The sequence below is a fragment of the Coccidioides posadasii genome, chromosome 3 (genome assembly GCF_018416015.2).
Source record: "Coccidioides posadasii str. Silveira chromosome 3, complete sequence".
Classification (NCBI taxonomy): domain Eukaryota; kingdom Fungi; phylum Ascomycota; class Eurotiomycetes; order Onygenales; family Onygenaceae; genus Coccidioides; species Coccidioides posadasii.
In genome coordinates, this window is record NC_089409.1 from 1,153,860 (window position 1) to 1,171,021 (window position 17,162).

Genomic DNA, 17,162 nt, shown 5'->3' on the forward strand with positions numbered 1-17,162 from the left:
CAACCATATTCAGGCACAGATATGGAGATAAATAAAGAACCCTTGATGTGTTTTGGGCAGTTGCTATGTAAGGTAAATGTACTATGCTATGCAGGCAGGCTCATGGTGGTTATTGTCTGGTTCTAGAAAGAGCCCACGCCTGTAATTGTTTACACAACAGATAGAACTTATGAAAGGGGAAAGCGACTCTCCCTCTCTCTCTCTCTCGGCCAGAATGCGCCGAACCAGGACAGAACGAGCCGCCCGCCGGGAAACCACCCCTGGAGCCACCCCGCCGGCCGTGGCCTTTTCGCTGTGGCTTTGTAAGTTGCTTTGCTGTCACTTTCTTTGCCCTTTCGAATCGCTGGCCTGCTGCTACTTTCCCGTCGCCGAATCCTCGCAAATTTCCGCTCATTGGGAGGGAAAAAAAAAAAAAAAAAAAAAAAAAAAAAGGAAAAAAAAGGGGAAAAAAAGGCCGTTCGTTCCCACCAACCACCACTGTCCTCCTAACCATATGACGTCAGTGCCGTGTCTGGCCAGCTGCGTAGTAGAAATAATATCCCGCTCACAAAATAGATGCCCCCCCGTAAAGATGCTTTATCCGAGAGAAGCGCCGGGAATTGCTGGGCTGGTTGTCATCCTTACCCCACCGGGCTCCACGGCATGGGAATGAGGATACGGCTCTTCATCGTCTGGATCAGCGGAACCGTCTTGTGCACCGTGTCGGCCCAGCCCTCGATGTTCCAGGACTCCTCGCGTCTCTTCTTGCGCTCCTCGAGGTCCGCAAACTGCCACAGGTGGTGCACGGTGTTGAGATCGCCAATCTGCACAAACCACGCTCCAACTCCCTCCATCACCACACGTCTGGCCGCCAGGCCCTTTCTCCAGTGGCTTTCCCACTCCAACAGGTTGCCCGGATGCAGGGTGTAGGAGCGAAGCTCAAAGATGCCGCCGAGGCGACGGGGTGGAGTGGTCGGCCAGAAGGAGAATTCTTGCATCAATGATGTGTTCTTGCTCTCGATCAGGGACTTCAGGTGACGATCGAACTTGGGGAAATCGGGGTGCTTCGAAATGTTATGGAGCGATCCATGGTATCCAGTGTAGCGCTGATATTCCCAAATATGAACTAGAGGAGGGAGGAAAAAAAAGTAGTTAACAAAACAATTTCAGCAAAAGAAGGGATGCAAGGGATGTAGCAACAATGTGCCCTCGGAGGGGAAAACATCATACCAAAGGTATCGTTATCTCCGACCTGGGTGCGCCAGCTTCCAACGAGGTTCACACGGTTGGCTTCGAGAGCCGCCATCTTGGGGTACCATTCTCCCACCAATTCGACGTACTCGTCGACCTTGTCTGGTTTGACCTTATGGAAAACGATCGAGTGAACGTACTTGCCGCGAGCGAGAACTTCGGAGAACGACCTCTCGATGTCTCTGTCGAGCTGCTGGCCCTCTTTGGTTCCATAGATGAGGCTGGAGAGCGGGCCGCGCTTCGTGGTCTGGCTGTTGAGCTCCGATTGGCGTCTTTCTCCTAGAATCCGGTGAGTGGAAAGTGAGCCCAAGGCCTGGCCATCCAAATGATCGGCAGCATCGATGACAGGGCGGGTGGCCGATCCGCTTGCGTCGCCCGTGGGCCGAGCAACGGAAGCAGAGGAACCCGTGGAGGCAGAGGAGGCAGAGGAGGTAGAGGAGGAGGAGGAGGAAGAAGAAGAAACGGAACTATCAACCGACTGACTCTCTTGCTCTAGCTTTTTCTTCCGTGCGGCTTCGAGATTCTCACGGAATTCCTTCTGACGCTGATTGAATGTAGCAGCATTGTCTGGGGTGATGTCTCTGATGGAGGGGGCCTTGAAACAAACAGAGGAGGTAGTAAAGGTGCGGGAGAGAAGTGAGGGGGAGATGCTGGGCCGAAGACGCGTTGCCAGCATGGTGGGTTGGGTGGTCTGTTGATTGGGGTCGTGTGCAGGGTTGAGAGAGATATGAGACGGAAGGAGAGGATGCAGACGGATTCAACAAGTGCGAGTCAAAGAATATGCTAGCACGGAAAGGCTGAAGAATGAATACAAATAGGAAAGCAAAGGATATTGAACACAAAAAAGAAGAAGAGAAGGGGGTGGAGGAGGAGGAGGGAGACGGAAAACAACCGCTGGAGGCAAAGGTGAGGTTTGGCGGAGAGAGTGCAAGGATGCGGGACAGCAGAGCTAGGCCACTTTGACGACGGGCCAGGAACCAGCTAAGCAGCGACAGTGACACATGCGACTATAGAAGTGAGGGGCAAAGGACAGGCAAGGTACTGTTCATGTAGCGTGAAGAAACAGGGGAGCGGACAAAAGGGTGCTTTGGATTCCAGGCGGTTTCAACCTGGGATGACAAGGGTTTTGGGGGTAGTTTGTGAGTTGAACGGGTGTGAAGGGGAGCCCAATGCTACTACAGACAATTGGAACAGCAGAGAGGAACAAGCGAGAAATACAGATCGATTGCAGGAGAGAAAAGGAGCGGAGAGCGTGGTTAATCGGCAGCAAGATGGTTAAGCGTTTACCCAAGCCGCTTGAGGAGAGCTACTTTGGCAGTACATCGAGGGAAGCGGAGAGGCTGCAGGGAAGCAGGCAGAGAGTTCGGGAGTGAGAGCGTTCGAGTTAAGTAAGTTGGTTAGGTAACTATCAAGGGCGACGTACAGTCCTACGGAGTTCCCCCGTCGAAAGAGGGAGGACCCAAGCCACACGCTTCCCCGACGGGAAATGCGGGGAAACTTTCTCACCACAGTAAACCACACGGGCAAAGCCTCAGTACGGGAGTACTGCAAATCTCAGCGTAAAACCGCGCCATCCCGCTTTCGGCCAATACGACACGTGATTCAAAATGGCTTATGTAACAATGACGTAGCTCTCAGGCCACTGATGAATCACGTGATTGAGTCCGAGTATATGTGCCTAGGTCTCGGCCGGTCGGTGAGCTTTTGGTGGGCGATATTTGGGCTTGTCGACAACCCTGATGCTTTGATCTCTTGATCTCACGACGCATCTGCACCACTTGGGGCCCCCTGCTCATTAGATAGAGCTGCTGGAACCAATAGCCGACTCGTCCCGACTGTTAATTCAGCGGTAGCAAGATGGCCTCTCACAATCCTCCTCTCAGCTACGAACCCTCTGCCACCACCACCCACCCTCGCTACTCCACCACCCTCCCTCCAGAAGTTGTCTCCTGCCTCAAGAACTCCAGATTCGTACGGAACCCCAGCTCCCTTTGGCCACGTCAACTCCTCCCAGCATGGGCCACGACTAACCAGTACTCCCACCACATAGCTCCATCTCGCAACATGCGACAACCTCACCCCGCACATCTCCCTAATGTCCTATACCTACCTCCCCAGCACCCCTTTCTCCGCCCACCCAACCATCATCATGACCACCAACCCTTCCTCTAAAAAGACCATCAACCTCCTCTCCAACCCGCGCGTCTCCCTGCTCGTCCACGACTGGGTCTCCCACCGCCCACCCACCCGCACCCGCGACCCGGCCCGCGAGGGCTCCCCACCCCCGGCAGCCACCCAGTCCAGCCTCGCAACCCTCCTCCTGAACATCAACACCAGCGCCATGAGCAGCATCAGCACCACTATCACCGGCACCGCACGCTTCCTCGAGGCAGGCAGCGAGGAGGAGAAGTGGTGCAAGGAGCGGCACCTGGAGAATAACACGTTCGCCTCGGACTCGTCGGAGATGGGGATCTTCGGTCGTCCCGCAGAGGGCGGCTGTGTTGGTGGTGATGAGGGCGGTCAGGATGTGGATGTTCCCGTCGTGGAGGATGATGTGAGGGTTGTGATTGTCCAGGTGAAGGAGGGTCGCATTGCTGATTGGAAAGGTGGGGTGCGTGATTGGGTCGTGGTATCGGAGGATGAGGAGCGCCAGATAAGAGAAGGACAGCTGCAGCCTAATCGAATATGGTCATCGTGAGATAAGACCTGGGAAGTGGCTCCGCTCAGGCGTTTCTTCCCGCAAGAACAAAAAGCAAAAAAAAAAAAAAAAAAAAAAAAAAAAAAGAATTAAGGGACCATTGAAAAACGTTCCAGCCATCCCGAAGTTCGGGAGCTTGCCTGATGCAAACGAGCCAAGGATGATTTGGCGCTCTCGGGAAAAAAAAAAAAGGCCTCTGGTCCAAAACCTCCTCGATGTCTTACTATATTTACCATCTAGTATCGAGTGGAATGCTGCGCCATGTATCTGATAATTTCTGCAGCTCGTCTTTCGAAAATCAAAATTTTGATGACACGAAACACCAATAGCTGCCGTCGTATGCATACATACCGGTGCTCTTTAAGTGGCTGAAAGATTCGGATACGTACTAATGGCATAGCCCGAAGGGCGACTCGGAAACGGGGCTGTAGAGATGAGATGTGCCAATGACATTACATCCTTAACAATATAGATTCTAAGCTAGCCGGAATTGCAAACAGACATCACTTAACGAACACATTGAGAATACCGAAGAATCTGATTAAAAATAGCAAGGAAGAAATGGATGAAGTGCAAAAAGTTAGGCGAGGTCTCAAGAAAAGAACTTATCATACGAGTCATTGTGGTGTGAAATAGGAGAAATAGCCCGAGAGGAGGTGTCAAACCGAAAGTAAGAGCACAGCGTAATCACTGTTTAGCGATGCCAGAAAACCATAAAATGTAGTCAAATGTAGTGGAAGTACGAGTTGGCATATGAAGAAGTGTTAAAAAAAAAAAAAAAAAAAGGAGGGGGGAGGGGGAGGGAGACCGGAGTCACAGCTAGGCGAATGTGCTGCAGCAACGATTTGACAACGGGGTTCCTGTAGAACGCCTAGTCGCCAAACTTTAAAAAGGAGTTAAACATGGAAAACGGTCGCTGGCATGGAAGAATGAAAGCAAATGTCGTGTCACATTATGGGTTACGCCGCTTGTCGAGAGTTGTGCGGCACAGCCATGTCACTGGTGTGGCTATTTGTATTCTTTGGTGTAGTCCCACTGCGATGGCTGGAAATCCGGGTTCTGAAAATGGGCCTGGTTATGCTGAGAGCTACAAAATCAAACTTGGTCAGTAAACAGTGGCATGAAGGGATACCAAGAAACCCCACGATTGTACCAGATGCGCTAGAGAGTGGAGATTCAGTCACTTACTTTCGGAAAGGGACGGAGCTCAAGGGAATAGTATTCATTGGTTCACGGACCAAGGGATTCATCCGGATTGGCAGCTCGTTGGATCTATCAGGGGGAGGTGGCAAGGGACTGGCCGGCACGCCAGGCAAAAGTTGCTGCTCAAATGGCGGTGGAGGGCTGAAAGCCATGGGTGGATGGAATGCAGGGCCCGAACGTAGGGGTAGATAATGCGATATGTGAGGTGGTGGTGGATGTGTGCAAGTGTGTGTATCAAGAGTGAGAGAAGGAATTGCCATTAGATACGGATTGAAGTCGAATTGCAACCCGTTCCCACACCAAGGAGCGCATGTGTATGCCAATCCGACCTGGTAGTTGACTGGGATGTCGGAGTGCGAACCCAAAAGCCCTTGGTATAGAAGATCGTAGTGGCCCCTAAGGGGTTGTGCATTAGATTAGGTCAAGGGGGGGAAGGGAACAGCGGCACTCACGGTCGATAAAGTAATCTGATAGTAGCAAGGCTAGGCTGATTAGGAGTGAGTAGATGGAAATTGACCTCATTGCCGCTGCTCCGATCTAGGTAGGCAATCTGGACGGCAAAGCCTGAATCGGCGATGACGCCATCCACTAAGCCTTGGAGGCCAATCTCGTCGATTTCCGTTCTCACAGTCTCGATTGCCTTTGCACAGTAATTGTCCAGGGGCTCAGAAAGAAACGACTGATACCTGTCGCGATTCAGTCGCATCCAAGCGCTTGTCATCAACTAAGATAAATATCCAAGTCAGCAACGAGTAGGGAGAGCATATCCCATCGGGGAAAACGAACCCTGAAATGCTGGATTATAGAGGTTGAATTATATTCCAAATTAAACTCGTCCAGAAGAAACGTGTCGTCATAATTACCGGTCTCAATGGCCTTCGAGACCTTTGCGAGGAGGTCCATAGTTGCGTCAACGAACATCTCATAGAGGTCCTCCTGATGGCCGACGGAGTTCAATAAGTTGTTGAAACTTTTGATTCTGGCGGTTTCTTGAGCGACTTTGTTCAAGTCCCGCAAATGGAAGAGATTTTCGAAATAGCCAAAGGCGATAGCTAGTTCAAACGTCAGCCTTAAGAGCTTTTCGTAGAGAGTATATCACTTGTTCCATACCTCTCCAGCCGCAATTGCCATCCCCTTTCATAATTCGATAGAATGAATGCGTCGCGGCAAGCGCCTATCTCTCAGTCAGATTCCTAGGTTAAGCATTTCAGTCTCCAGACCTGCAGACGTACAGAGGTCTTCGCGACATAGATCGGATGTCCCTGCGCGTACTCGCTAACAATTGCATCCGTCGATTGTTTTGGGCCGACGAGAGGACCCTACCTGGCGTTAGCAATGGAGCTCCTACTAGCATACATAGATAAATCGGGGTCCTACTTGTATATCCGGTTCGTACTCGTTGGAGAGTTTCTGGAACCGCTCCATATCGTCGGGAGGGAGGGAATTCATGATGAAGGTCGGGTCCGGGTCCTCGATGTAATGCGGATAGACCAAAGGCGGATGAACTTCTGCGAGCGTCCTGGGAAAGACTTCGTATTCTTGTAAGCTCAGATAGACGAGGGGATAGTCCACCAAGGGGTAAAAGTAGGGATGGAAGAGGTTGCTGTTGTCGAAGATAGGGTACATGTTGGTGAACGTCATTGCTGCTTCTGACCAAACACAAAGTAGCGACGAGCGACAACGGCACACGATTATTTCACAGACGGGGTATCAGACGAGGGCTACAACTGTAGACTTGTAGATCGAGGAAGAGGGAAAGCAATCGCTTGAAGATCTTAAAGGGGAGGGGAGGCGAGCATTGAAATAGGCGATTTGAAGGCGTGCTGGACAAAGACGAAAAGCAGAGAGCGCTGGCGGGCAGTGTCAAGAATGAAATGGAATACGTACTTTTCTCCCTTCCAAACAGGCTATTTATCAATAATGGATGTGACTGCAGCAGACGCAAGCTTGACGCTATAGGAATTCCGTGTCTCTAATGCCGTAACCCGTTGTCGCTGTTGCCCGTCTGCAAGTTGCAATCATGACCACAGCAGCATCTTCTGGGAAGTGATCGGAGGGATTATCCACGGGTAACGGCGTTGTAACTGTGCAAACGAGCAGTTCCGGAAAATAAATACAGGATTATCGATCAAATCAACCCGATGATCGCAGTGCCTGGGACGTTGCACGTCTCGAGGCCGATCAAGCAATCTTGTGGTCGGGTTTTGTGGGCTTACGGAGAAAGGAGTTCCAAAGTTCTCGACGGAGCGAAAACGACGACAGCCTCACCTCCCATCTGCAAACATTGCTTTTCCTCTTCGACAGAGGCGAAAGCCCGCCAAGAGGGGGAAAAAGAGCTAGGACCGGTGACTTCACCTGTTTGTCCAGGCCAGCGGGTCGGCAACAGAGCACAAAGCCAACATCATCTGCGCTCTGATTGCTCGGTGCATGCAGGAAGAACGAGGGGCGGCGGGTTTGGAGAGGAGTTAGCGGGATCAGTCCCGTCTTCCCCCTCAGCAGCTCCAGCCTGCTGCTGGTACAATTATCCAGCCTATGGATAACACCCCTTCCATACGGCTCTCGAGGGCTAATGCGCCTTCGGGTCCAATGGGAAAGAGAAACAAGTCTCAGCCCCTGAACACCAATCGCGAGCCTTGTCTGGCAGCAAACGGCCGCTATGCGGAAGCTTGATACGCGCAACAGGCAGTTCGACGGGAAAACATTCGCCAAAATCCCTCGCCGCGAACCAAAACAAAATAATTTTGTAACGCGGGCGCCTGCAATGACTTCCACAGCATGCATACCAGAGTGCTGCCAGTGTTACGCCTCTTACGTTGTACTGCTTACCCAGCTGCCTCTACTCTTTTAGAGCCGGCGGTGAAGGATAAGGGTGTACTACGTATGGAGTGATACATTTTGATATCCCTCCCTGCCCACCAAGTCCCAGAACCCAAAAATATTTCCTATGATTTCACGGGTAGCTACATGAGTGGTTCTTCTATCAGCTGATTGAGGGAGACTAAAAGAAATACCTCTGCGCATAGGCAACATGACAATACGTGAAAGACAGGCCAGCAGCCAATGCTGTACCCCATTTCATCAGATGTTATGGTGGTGGTTCACTGGATAATGCAAGGATAGTAAGAGGAGCACGCACGCTGTTGGTCCCAATACGGGGGAGAACTACAGTTACCATACAGAGTGCTCCGTACTTTGTTACAAGATACTCAGCATCCTAGCCATTCCCTGCATTTTTTGGCTCTCATTGAAGCAAAAAAGCCAGGGTATCGATATCGAGAAACCTCCGTCTTGTTCGTTGTTGCCGTAAGGGGGTCCAAGTCCGCTCGCTGACGGGCCTTTCAACCTTGAAACCCCTTTCGCGTTTTCTGGGCGTCTACGGAGGAGTAAGCGCTGGCTTCCCTGCTCAATCCTTGTCGATGCCTGGATCCGAGCTATTTTCCTACGCCACATCAACACACCTGGAAAATACATGCGATTGTGGGGTGATGTGTCCGCTTTGCGGTCCACTGGTCGGTGGCTACGATATCCATGAAATTCGTCACTACCAGGCATTTCTATCTACCACACTCTGGCGTGTGAGGCTCGCGGCTCTCGATATCAATGAAGTCAGGAATTTCCTGCCTGTCTCATTACGTGCAAGCCCCATCTCTACCATGGTTTTGCGAACACATGGAATGCAATGGTATTCAGGTCGTGGGGCAGGGAACATCAAAGGACCACCATGATCAATAATGCAGAGTATTATTCGAGCAATTCCCTCCCAAAGTTTAGTTTCTGAAACTTTTCGCTTCCGGTTGCGCTGGATTGATCTTTCTTCTCTTTTCTTTTTCTTTATACAGCGGACCATAGGAATCCTGACTTGACAGGTTACAGCATACTCAACAAGGCCTGTTGAAGAGCGGACACGATACAGTTTCTCCGTACGGAGTACTCCGTGAACTGTTAGTTTTAGGTGCGTACCCAATGTAATTGCGTTCCCTCGCTTTGCTGTCCAGATACATTCTAAACCGTCTATCCCACCAACCCTGCAGCTGCAAACGTTCCACCCACCGTATGGCACATCACCATTACTGCGCATACTCCGTACAAGTCCTATGGTTGCTTTGCCATGTTGGACGACATACTCGTATTTCCCTCTGAGCTTTGGAGCAAACCAGATTGACAGCGCAGTCTTTAACCGAGCAACGCCGCCCATTGGAGCGCAAGATTCCGGTGTCCAGTTGTTTCTGGGTGTCAACGCCGCTAACAATTGATATTAGGGCTGATTGGCGTACACAGGATCATCTTTTGGGTTTTTATTGGGTTGTGAGTCAAACCTGTTTGCTCCATTCTGCAGACATTTGACTTTTGTGGTTACCATCTGCAAGAGCCGAGAGGAGGTTGTCCACAAGAATGCACCATCCGCATCGCTCGATCCACCGCCCTCGGTGACCTTTCTCATTTGGATATCCGACAATTTGTCGATTACCGATCCACTGCCTATCCGCCTCTCTTGAATCTTCATTTCAAATCCCTTCCTCCCGCGCTCGAATATACAAATTAGTTTGTACCACGACTTTCGGTCACACAGCCACTGAAGCCTGGACAGCCGATATGATTGTTCAGCTCGGCAATCAAACGGTTGGAAACGAACTTCAAGACCGCGCCGTATGCTTATTACCAAATGATGTTGCCCGGTTTCTCTGTAACACTTGGCCCGCGTAGCCAGGCGGAACGAGACAATGTATCTGATATCATTATCTCTTCAGATCAAGTTACGCAGCGTAAACGAGCCTGGCTACAATTTATATGAATGGCAGGAAATACACGAGTACAATTGACAATGCTTGGTTGATCCCTTGTGATGGTCTATTAACATTTAACCGCGTGCATTCATACATACGAGAACCTGCCTTGAAAGCGGTAGCGGGACGGGCCAAAGCAGTACCGTGTTACACAACATGAGAGACTTTTGACAGAGTGATCAACTAGTACTCCTGCCCAGCTACTGACAGGTAGTACACTCTGACAATGCTAATACCAACTTTCCCATCAAGGCAACATACCAATTTGTTAAAAGTGGAAATCAAGTGCTAATTTACGGAATATGATTATTCATGTCATGCGATGCCTCCACCCGTGCGTACATATGCATGTGTTCCTCGGGTTTCAAGCCCAAACTCGAAAAGGGGATGCTACCCACGCAGATATGGAGTACGGAGTATGCTGTGACAATTTCAGGTCTTAATGCAAACCTGGGCGTCATGCAGCTGAAACAGAACAGCAAACGGGGGGAAAAAAATCTTTGTTCAAACGAAAGGAAATACTTCCCTACAGATAGTGAATTCTCTTTTGACAAGTCCTCCAATTGGGAGAAAATGAGATGTTTGTCTTCTCTCTTTCTCTCTCCCTCTTTCCTGGTCATATGGCTTTGTTTTCTCTTCCAGCGGTCTCTGTATTTGCTTTCAGATTACAAAAAAGGGATGGTCACATGGAAATGGCGTAAAATCGGACACAGCATCATGTTTAGTGCTGTTTGCTTTTGATATGCAGGCTTGTATTTACTGTCATGAGTGAATTGTGATTGCTGCAGGGGAGTGAAACTTCACAGGGGAAAGATTGCAGAAAATTCTTGTGATATAGTCACCTCAAGAAATCCGATTAGATGTACAGCAGGGTATACTGTACACCATGTCATTGTGTAAAACTACTCCGTACGCAAAAATTCATCCCATGGCCCTTGTATCACTATCACGGGATTAGACCATTAGGTCGTTTCTCGTTTTCCCGCTCGCTGCTTCAATATACGTGTGCTGTGCTACTCTAACCTAGCTACAAGTCGAGGCAACCATATTCCCAAGAAATTATTGGGATGATGGTACGGAGTATCTGCCGCCGGAAGGATTTGATCAACTTGAATACAACATTTCAAAAGAAAAAATCCGCTCAGATAAAGAGTTCCGAGACAGTCAAGCCAATCGAAGTGTTTGCCACACTATGAGAGAGCACAAAATGCAGCGGAATGTTCGGCGCAGCAAATGGCGTCAGGAGAGTTTACGTACATGCATGAGGCGTCCATTGATGTAACACACTCATTTTAAGCGGTGGCACTGGTGCGCCAGCCGCCGGAAACCCGCCAGGAACAGGAAAACAGGGTGACCCAAGGTTTTGTGTAAGACAGAAAACATGGGATGAGGTGGGTGGATTCGATCGCCCCAGGCTGTGTGCATTGTACAACTTTGTTCTCGACGGGCTTTGAAGGGGGTGAGGCCCCTCACCTGACTGTTGTGGGGGTAGCTGGAAGTATTCCAATTTGACATAGAGCAAATGCTGAGTGACCGATGTTCGTACCATTCTGGAGGAAAAACTTCCCCTTCAGAAGAGAAAGATACGTATGAGGGGAAATGAAAAGAAAGAAGGGGAGGCTGGCGAAGCTGCATGACCAAAATTACGTTTGCATCGCATAGTGCATACTGCATGCATGTTGTAAAGGTTCCGCAGTGTCGACTTGTCAAAGAGGTAAATCAGGGATTTGTCAGGGCCTATCGATGCGCCTTCTTTGTAGGCTTCCCCTTGGCGTGCTTCGGGTGACCTTGTTGCGGTCCCCTCCCAAGGCTCCGTAATGACCCAAGATGTGATCCGCCATGGCCCATCCCGAGGCTCGCCCCGCCCGTAAGGGAGCCGAGCATGCGCCCACTTTCGTCAGCCCTAAACCCGTCACCTTGACTTAGGACAGTATTCCATAACTTATTCAGTTCGCCCATCCACATGTCGACAGCAGCCAATCTCTCGGAGTCGTGCCGTCCTCCAATTGTCACAATGCCGGTTAGTTCGTCGATTTTCGCATCTTGTAGCTTACCGTCTAGGATAAGGTAGGAGAGGATATCTTGAACTTCGGGAACGGAGATTCTAAGTTGTTTTGATACGAAAGCAAGGGAGAAGCGGGTATATGGGGCAATTAGCTTGAGGACGGCCTTCGTGCGCATAGTCCGGCTGACTTCGTCGATGTTTTCGGCAATGAAGGGATCGGCGAGCAAGTCTTGGTTCTTTTTTAGGATGTCTTCGTAGGCGAGGATGTCGTCTCGTTGAAAAGCATCGACGAGGTCCGTCATAGCAGATATTCGGGGATCATTTTTGTAGGGCTTCGTTTCTTGGGAATCGAAAGGGTTGATGTCGGATTTCATTAACATAGTAGTTAGAACGAGGTATTTCAGAACCTGTATTCGTTGCATAGACCCGGCTTCATCGTAGTTCCGAAAAGATTCGAAGAAGTCGCTTTGAGCTTCCTTCCAGTTTTCCTCACTCATGTGCATCTTGCCTCCGCATTCACGGATAATGCCCATGATTTTAGGGTGTGGCACGGCAGACCGGACCTTCAGAGCTTTCTGATACAGAGCTTTCAACCGCTTGTTGTTCTTGGTATTCGCGTACATTTGTATCTCTAGGGCGTAAACTTCCAACGAGTAAGTTCCCTTCGCGGGATCATCTGTTCCATCAGGTCGCTGACATGCCTTGTGCAGCTCCCGAACTTTCTTGCTTAGTTGTCCGTATTCTTTCCGATCTAGCCATAGCCTTGCCAGCTTGATATTCGTTTTTAACCAAAGTCGCTCATTGTTTGTGCTCTGGAAAGAATTCAACGTCAAAGAATAGAACTTCTCCATGCAGTGGTAGGCTTTCTCGTCTTCAGCGCCCTTTTCGATGTAGTCCAGCATATTATTGATTGACTTTTCAGAATAATTCCTCGTGACGGCCGATTTGACATATGTGAGGAGTTCTTGATAATGCTCAACAGCCTAAATGAGAAATTGTAAGTTCCATTGTTTCCGTAATCGTGCACCCCTTACAGGTATGTACTCACATCGTCATACCGACCCAGCTTAAATTCCAGTTTTATTGCTTGTTTTAGTCCTTTAAAACCCCTGCTCGGTTATCAGCGCCTGTCCAGCAGGCTATGAAAACATAGCATACCAATCGCCTTTGTCTTGCTCTAACAACGGGACGCCCAGGAACTCTTCAATCGCCTCCTCGGGATTTTCTCCTTTTATTTGTTTTGCATTGTAATATTTGTTCTCAATTCCAATGTCGCCGAGCTCATCGTCGTCAGCATCTTCATATTCAAAGTCGTACCTATCGGTTCCCCGTTAGCAGTGGTATCGTCAAAGCTCATTGTGAGGGTAAAGCGCACTCTTCCTGATCCGACTCTTGCATAAAATCGTCATCAGACATCTTGGAAATACAGCAATGGCCCTTCTCAAGTCAAAAAATTGGAGCGTTGGTCTCGTGTTTGTCCAGAGAGTAGCGATATAGGCTCGCTGATTGAGCACTGATCGCGCTGAACCTCGCTGGTAATGACATGAGATGGACGGGAGGGGAGCTTGGCACGCTAAACCTTAAATAATTTAGCGCGAATCTAAGTGTTAGCCACACTCTCCCGCGTTACTAAGCAATTTGGGGCTGGAAAGATAACCCGCCACCATTAAATCCATCGCGCTTCTGCGTCCTTCGACGCCAAACGAACCCCCAAGCCAGCAAAAGCATCGTCAAAATGGGTGGTGATCTCAATTTGAAGAAGAGCTGGAATCCGGTTCTGCTAAAGAACCAGGAGCGAGTATGGGTGGAACAGAAGAAAGCGCTCGAAGAGCGCAAACGCATTGACCAAATGATGAGAGAGCGGGCAGAAGAGCGACAGATACAAGAATTAGAAGAGATGCAAGAAGCTGCGGGTGGGAAGAAGCGATTGAATCGGGTTGACTGGATGTACTCTGGCCCCGCTGCTGGTCAGGCCGGGACAACAGAGGAGATGGAGGGCTATTTGCTTGGAAAGCGCCGGATCGATGGTTTGATTAAAGGGAACGACAACTCGAAGCTGGAGAAGTCATCCGGAGAGAGCTCCTTTATGGCTGTGCAGAATGCAAATAACGCGAAGGATATCGCTGCAAAGATTCGGGAGGATCCTATGCTGGCTATCAAAAAGCAGGAACAGGCAGCATACGAAGCTATGATGAATGACCCCACGCGACGGCGGGAGCTACTAAAGGCTGCAGGAATTGAGTCGCGCGAAAAGAGAAGTTCCGATAGGGACCGAAAGAATAGAAGGCATCGTCATCGAGATGATGAAGATCGTCATTCGAGGCACCGATCGAGAAGATACGATGAAGATGACCGCCGTGGCAGGCATCGCCACCGACACCGGCACGTGGAAAGCCGCTCGCGATCTAGATCCAGAAGCGTCAGACCTCTGGGTAGGTCTCACCGATCTCCGTCTCCTTATCGAAAGCGTCGATCATATTCCCCACGGGCTCAAGAGACCCGGTCCTACTATAGATCAAGGGATGGGCCATCCTATCCAAATAGGGAAAGCCACTACGATTCCCGACGACCTTCTCCTCCAAGACGACGGGAAGGCACAGGTGAAAGACATCGTCAATTTACAAATGATGAAGACAGAGCAGCTCGGCTGGCTGCCATGCAACAAAATGCGGAAGAGCTTGATCACGCACGAGCTTCACGCCTGAGCGCTGCTGAAGCACGTGAAAATGCGCAGCGTGAAGCGGAGGAGGCTGCTCGGGCAGAATCCAGTAAATACGGCGGAAAGGGAGCATTTGTCAACGGACTCAACCGTCGCGCTGGAGATATTGATCTGGCGGATAGACTGCGCCGGGGAAGACGAGATATAGAGAAAGAACAGGAGGCATATTAATGTGGGATTTTATTATTAATGACGGTGTCTTAAGGTCGGAGTGTTATTCATGTGGTGGCATCTCGGAAATGTGGTGTTAGGGGCGTTTTCGGCTTCTGGGTAACTGCATCTAATATCCCGTCGTCTGAGTTTCATTTTTACCAAGAGGATGTACTATATGGTTATAGTGAAGCAAGGATTTGATTATCATGACTTGTTTGCTAGCATTTGTGAACACAGAACGGCGTACCGCTGCTGTGCCTTTTTCATTTCGAATCAAACGGTGAGCGTTGACCATCAATAGCCCGAAATTCCTCTCCAGCACACCGACTGTCGGTCCCCTGTCTTCGCTTATCAGGCCCGGGCTGTTTTGCAAAGATCGATGGTATAGGTTCAGGCAATAACCTGATCAAAACCTGCATAGGTAGCGAGCGCTTCCCCTCGGATTGACAGGCCACCCCTGGAAGAACCTTTTTTTTTTTTTTTTTAACGACGATAATCGTATGAAAATATTATCTGGCCGAACAAATTGACAAGAAGAGCTGCACTCTCAGCCCTCTCCACCGGTAGCCCACGCCTGTCCGGTTTAGCCTCCCGGGTGATGTATGTAACATGGCGATGCCGGTGGACAACTCACCATGCTAAATAAATAGAAGGCCGAAGGTGGCTGTACAATGAGAGAGTTCTCGCTGATCTGCCAAGTGATTTATCTATATAGGAGACGAAGAGGATGCAATCGTCGAAAGCCTGATTGTTGCTCTCATGACGTGAAGCGAAAAGCATCTGCGGGTATTTAGATAATAGTGTCACTTGAGTGAGCGTTCCTCGACTCTCCGCCGACACTGTGACTTTCTCCTCCCACCTCGCACACCCTGCCAGTCACGTCTTTGCTTCTTTTCCTTCGTCTCTTCTTCTTCACATTTCTTCCTATCCTTAACATTTTCATTTTCCATTCATCTCTCCATACCTTATTCCTTACCTCTGGAAGCCTTCCGGTGCTCCGCGCCAACCTTATTTGACAGCCACCCCTGTGGTGCCGAACAGTAAACTATCAGAGCAAATACCCTTGAAGCCCGCCAAAACGACACATCCGCATTGGGTTCATCAGGCCTCCTGGTGTGGATCATAGCCCGATTTCTTGCACATCCGGCTATCCGAATCGTCTTGTCTCCCCGACCCTGTCGCCCGTACCGATTATTTAAATATTCATTGGAAAGTCCGTGTTTCAGGATGCCTGGTTTCAGTTTATGCGGGCGGGAAAAGGTGGTCCAGCGGAAGCTCGTGCTCTTGTTAGTCGAGAACAATGCCCTCATTTCCGTTTTCCTTCTCCCCGGGAGCTGCGCGCATGGGATAGTTGTTGGTGCCTGGCTGCCTTGCGCTGACGGTTGGAATAAACGGCTGTAGGGGCGATGGCGCTTGTGGCAAAACGTCGCTTCTGAACGTGTTTACGAGAGGGTAAGGTTCTATGATCTTTTTGCTCGCGACTGTTCCATTTCTCTTCGGGTTACATGGGGACCTTGAAATACTGATTTTACGTTAGGTTCTTCCCAACTGTCTAGTAAGATCTTTTCCTGTCCAGGCATCAATCGGAAGCCAGGTTAACAAGTTTTCCTTTTCCGTGCTGCTTCAGCGAGCCAACTGTGTTTGGTTCGTCTAAACCCCTTCCCGCTGCTCCTTCACTGGGCTTCTTTGCTGACGTACAGTTTAGAGAATTATGTTCACGGTATGACGTCCATCCTCCCGTAAGATGCCGCAGATTGAGACCGACGTTGATTGTTTTGCTTAGATATATTTGTCGACGGAATTCAATTGGAATTGTCCCTGTGGGACACTGCGGGACAGGAAGAATTTGACCGTTTGCGTGCCCTTTCTTATGATGACACCCACGTCATAATGCTCTGCTTTAGTGTGAGATGCAGCCCGCGAGTCTGGCCCTGTTACCTCATGATGTCAGTGGCTAATCGGGCTCGTTGTTAAACAGGTTGATAGCCCGAACTCCTTAGAGAATGTCCAGTCGAAATGGATCTCAGAAATCGCCGAAAACTGCCCCGGCGCAAAAATCGTTCTTGTTGCCTTGAAGTGTGATCTTCGAGAAGAGCTCAACGAGAAGGACAACACAGAAGACACCCCAGAACCCCGAAATGTGGTCACGTATGCCCAGGGCCTCGAAGTCGCCAAACGTATCGGAGCATTACGATATTTGGGTATGGGCTTATATATTGACGTCTGGTTTCTATCTACTGACCTTGGTTAGAATGCTCTGCGATGAGAAACCGTGGTGTAAACGAGGCCTTTACGGAAGCATCCAGAGTTGCAATTACCGTCCGTCCTGCCAAATCAGACAACGGTCCTAAATGTGTGATTCAGTGAATC

General features: G+C 49.8%; 8 protein-coding genes across 8 annotated transcripts; 3 read left to right on the forward strand and 5 right to left on the reverse strand.

The window, feature by feature from the left end:
* Positions 1 to 47: 47 nt before the first annotated feature.
* D8B26_005311 (uncharacterized protein) lies at positions 48 to 2,537 on the reverse strand. The gene is made up of 2 exons (XM_003066477.2): positions 1,210 to 2,537; positions 48 to 1,105 (listed from the first exon to the last, which is right to left on the reverse strand). The coding sequence occupies exons 1-2, from the start codon at positions 1,904 to 1,906 to the stop codon at positions 621 to 623; spliced, it is 1,182 nt and encodes a 393-aa protein (XP_003066523.1). The 5' UTR covers positions 1,907 to 2,537; the 3' UTR covers positions 48 to 620.
* A 465-nt stretch (positions 2,538 to 3,002) lies between these two features.
* D8B26_005312 (uncharacterized protein) lies at positions 3,003 to 4,249 on the forward strand. The gene is made up of 2 exons (XM_003066476.2): positions 3,003 to 3,201; positions 3,281 to 4,249. Exons 1-2 carry the CDS (start codon positions 3,088 to 3,090, stop codon positions 3,926 to 3,928), a joined length of 762 nt encoding a protein of 253 aa, XP_003066522.2. The 5' UTR covers positions 3,003 to 3,087; the 3' UTR covers positions 3,929 to 4,249.
* Positions 4,250 to 4,299: 50 nt separating this feature from the next.
* Positions 4,300 to 6,309, reverse strand: D8B26_005313 (uncharacterized protein). Its single transcript, XM_066124783.1, has 4 exons — positions 6,242 to 6,309; positions 5,584 to 6,183; positions 5,117 to 5,527; positions 4,300 to 5,015 (listed from the first exon to the last, which is right to left on the reverse strand). The coding sequence occupies exons 2-4, from the start codon at positions 5,850 to 5,852 to the stop codon at positions 4,937 to 4,939; spliced, it is 759 nt and encodes a 252-aa protein (XP_065980864.1). The 5' UTR covers positions 5,853 to 6,183; positions 6,242 to 6,309; the 3' UTR covers positions 4,300 to 4,936.
* D8B26_005314 (uncharacterized protein) lies at positions 5,852 to 7,621 on the reverse strand (the record flags this gene model as incomplete). The annotated part of the gene is made up of 5 exons (XM_066124784.1): positions 7,019 to 7,621; positions 6,509 to 6,660; positions 6,364 to 6,450; positions 6,242 to 6,305; positions 5,852 to 6,183 (listed from the first exon to the last, which is right to left on the reverse strand). Exons 2-5 carry the CDS (start codon positions 6,578 to 6,580, stop codon positions 5,852 to 5,854), a joined length of 555 nt encoding a protein of 184 aa, XP_065980865.1. The 5' UTR covers positions 6,581 to 6,660; positions 7,019 to 7,621.
* Positions 7,622 to 11,164: 3,543 nt separating this feature from the next.
* On the reverse strand, positions 11,165 to 11,464 carry D8B26_005315 (uncharacterized protein; the record flags this gene model as incomplete). Its single annotated transcript, XM_066124785.1, has 1 exon — positions 11,165 to 11,464. The coding sequence occupies one exon, from the start codon at positions 11,462 to 11,464 to the stop codon at positions 11,165 to 11,167; it is 300 nt and encodes a 99-aa protein (XP_065980866.1).
* A 19-nt stretch (positions 11,465 to 11,483) lies between these two features.
* On the reverse strand, positions 11,484 to 13,336 carry D8B26_005316 (uncharacterized protein; the record flags this gene model as incomplete). Its single annotated transcript, XM_003066474.2, has 4 exons — positions 11,484 to 12,903; positions 12,969 to 13,029; positions 13,079 to 13,237; positions 13,296 to 13,336. The coding sequence occupies 4 exons, from the start codon at positions 13,334 to 13,336 to the stop codon at positions 11,653 to 11,655; spliced, it is 1,512 nt and encodes a 503-aa protein (XP_003066520.1). The 3' UTR covers positions 11,484 to 11,652.
* A 312-nt stretch (positions 13,337 to 13,648) lies between these two features.
* CWC25 (RNA-splicing factor) lies at positions 13,649 to 15,277 on the forward strand. Its single transcript, XM_003066473.2, has one exon. It carries the CDS (start codon positions 13,656 to 13,658, stop codon positions 14,808 to 14,810), a length of 1,155 nt encoding a protein of 384 aa, XP_003066519.2. The 5' UTR covers positions 13,649 to 13,655; the 3' UTR covers positions 14,811 to 15,277.
* A 742-nt stretch (positions 15,278 to 16,019) lies between these two features.
* RHO3 (Rho GTPase) lies at positions 16,020 to 17,159 on the forward strand (the record flags this gene model as incomplete). The annotated part of the gene is made up of 8 exons (XM_003066472.2): positions 16,020 to 16,078; positions 16,194 to 16,244; positions 16,330 to 16,347; positions 16,420 to 16,436; positions 16,498 to 16,512; positions 16,576 to 16,697; positions 16,771 to 16,993; positions 17,044 to 17,159. 8 exons carry the CDS (start codon positions 16,020 to 16,022, stop codon positions 17,157 to 17,159), a joined length of 621 nt encoding a protein of 206 aa, XP_003066518.1.
* Between the last annotated feature and the right edge of the window lie 3 nt (positions 17,160 to 17,162).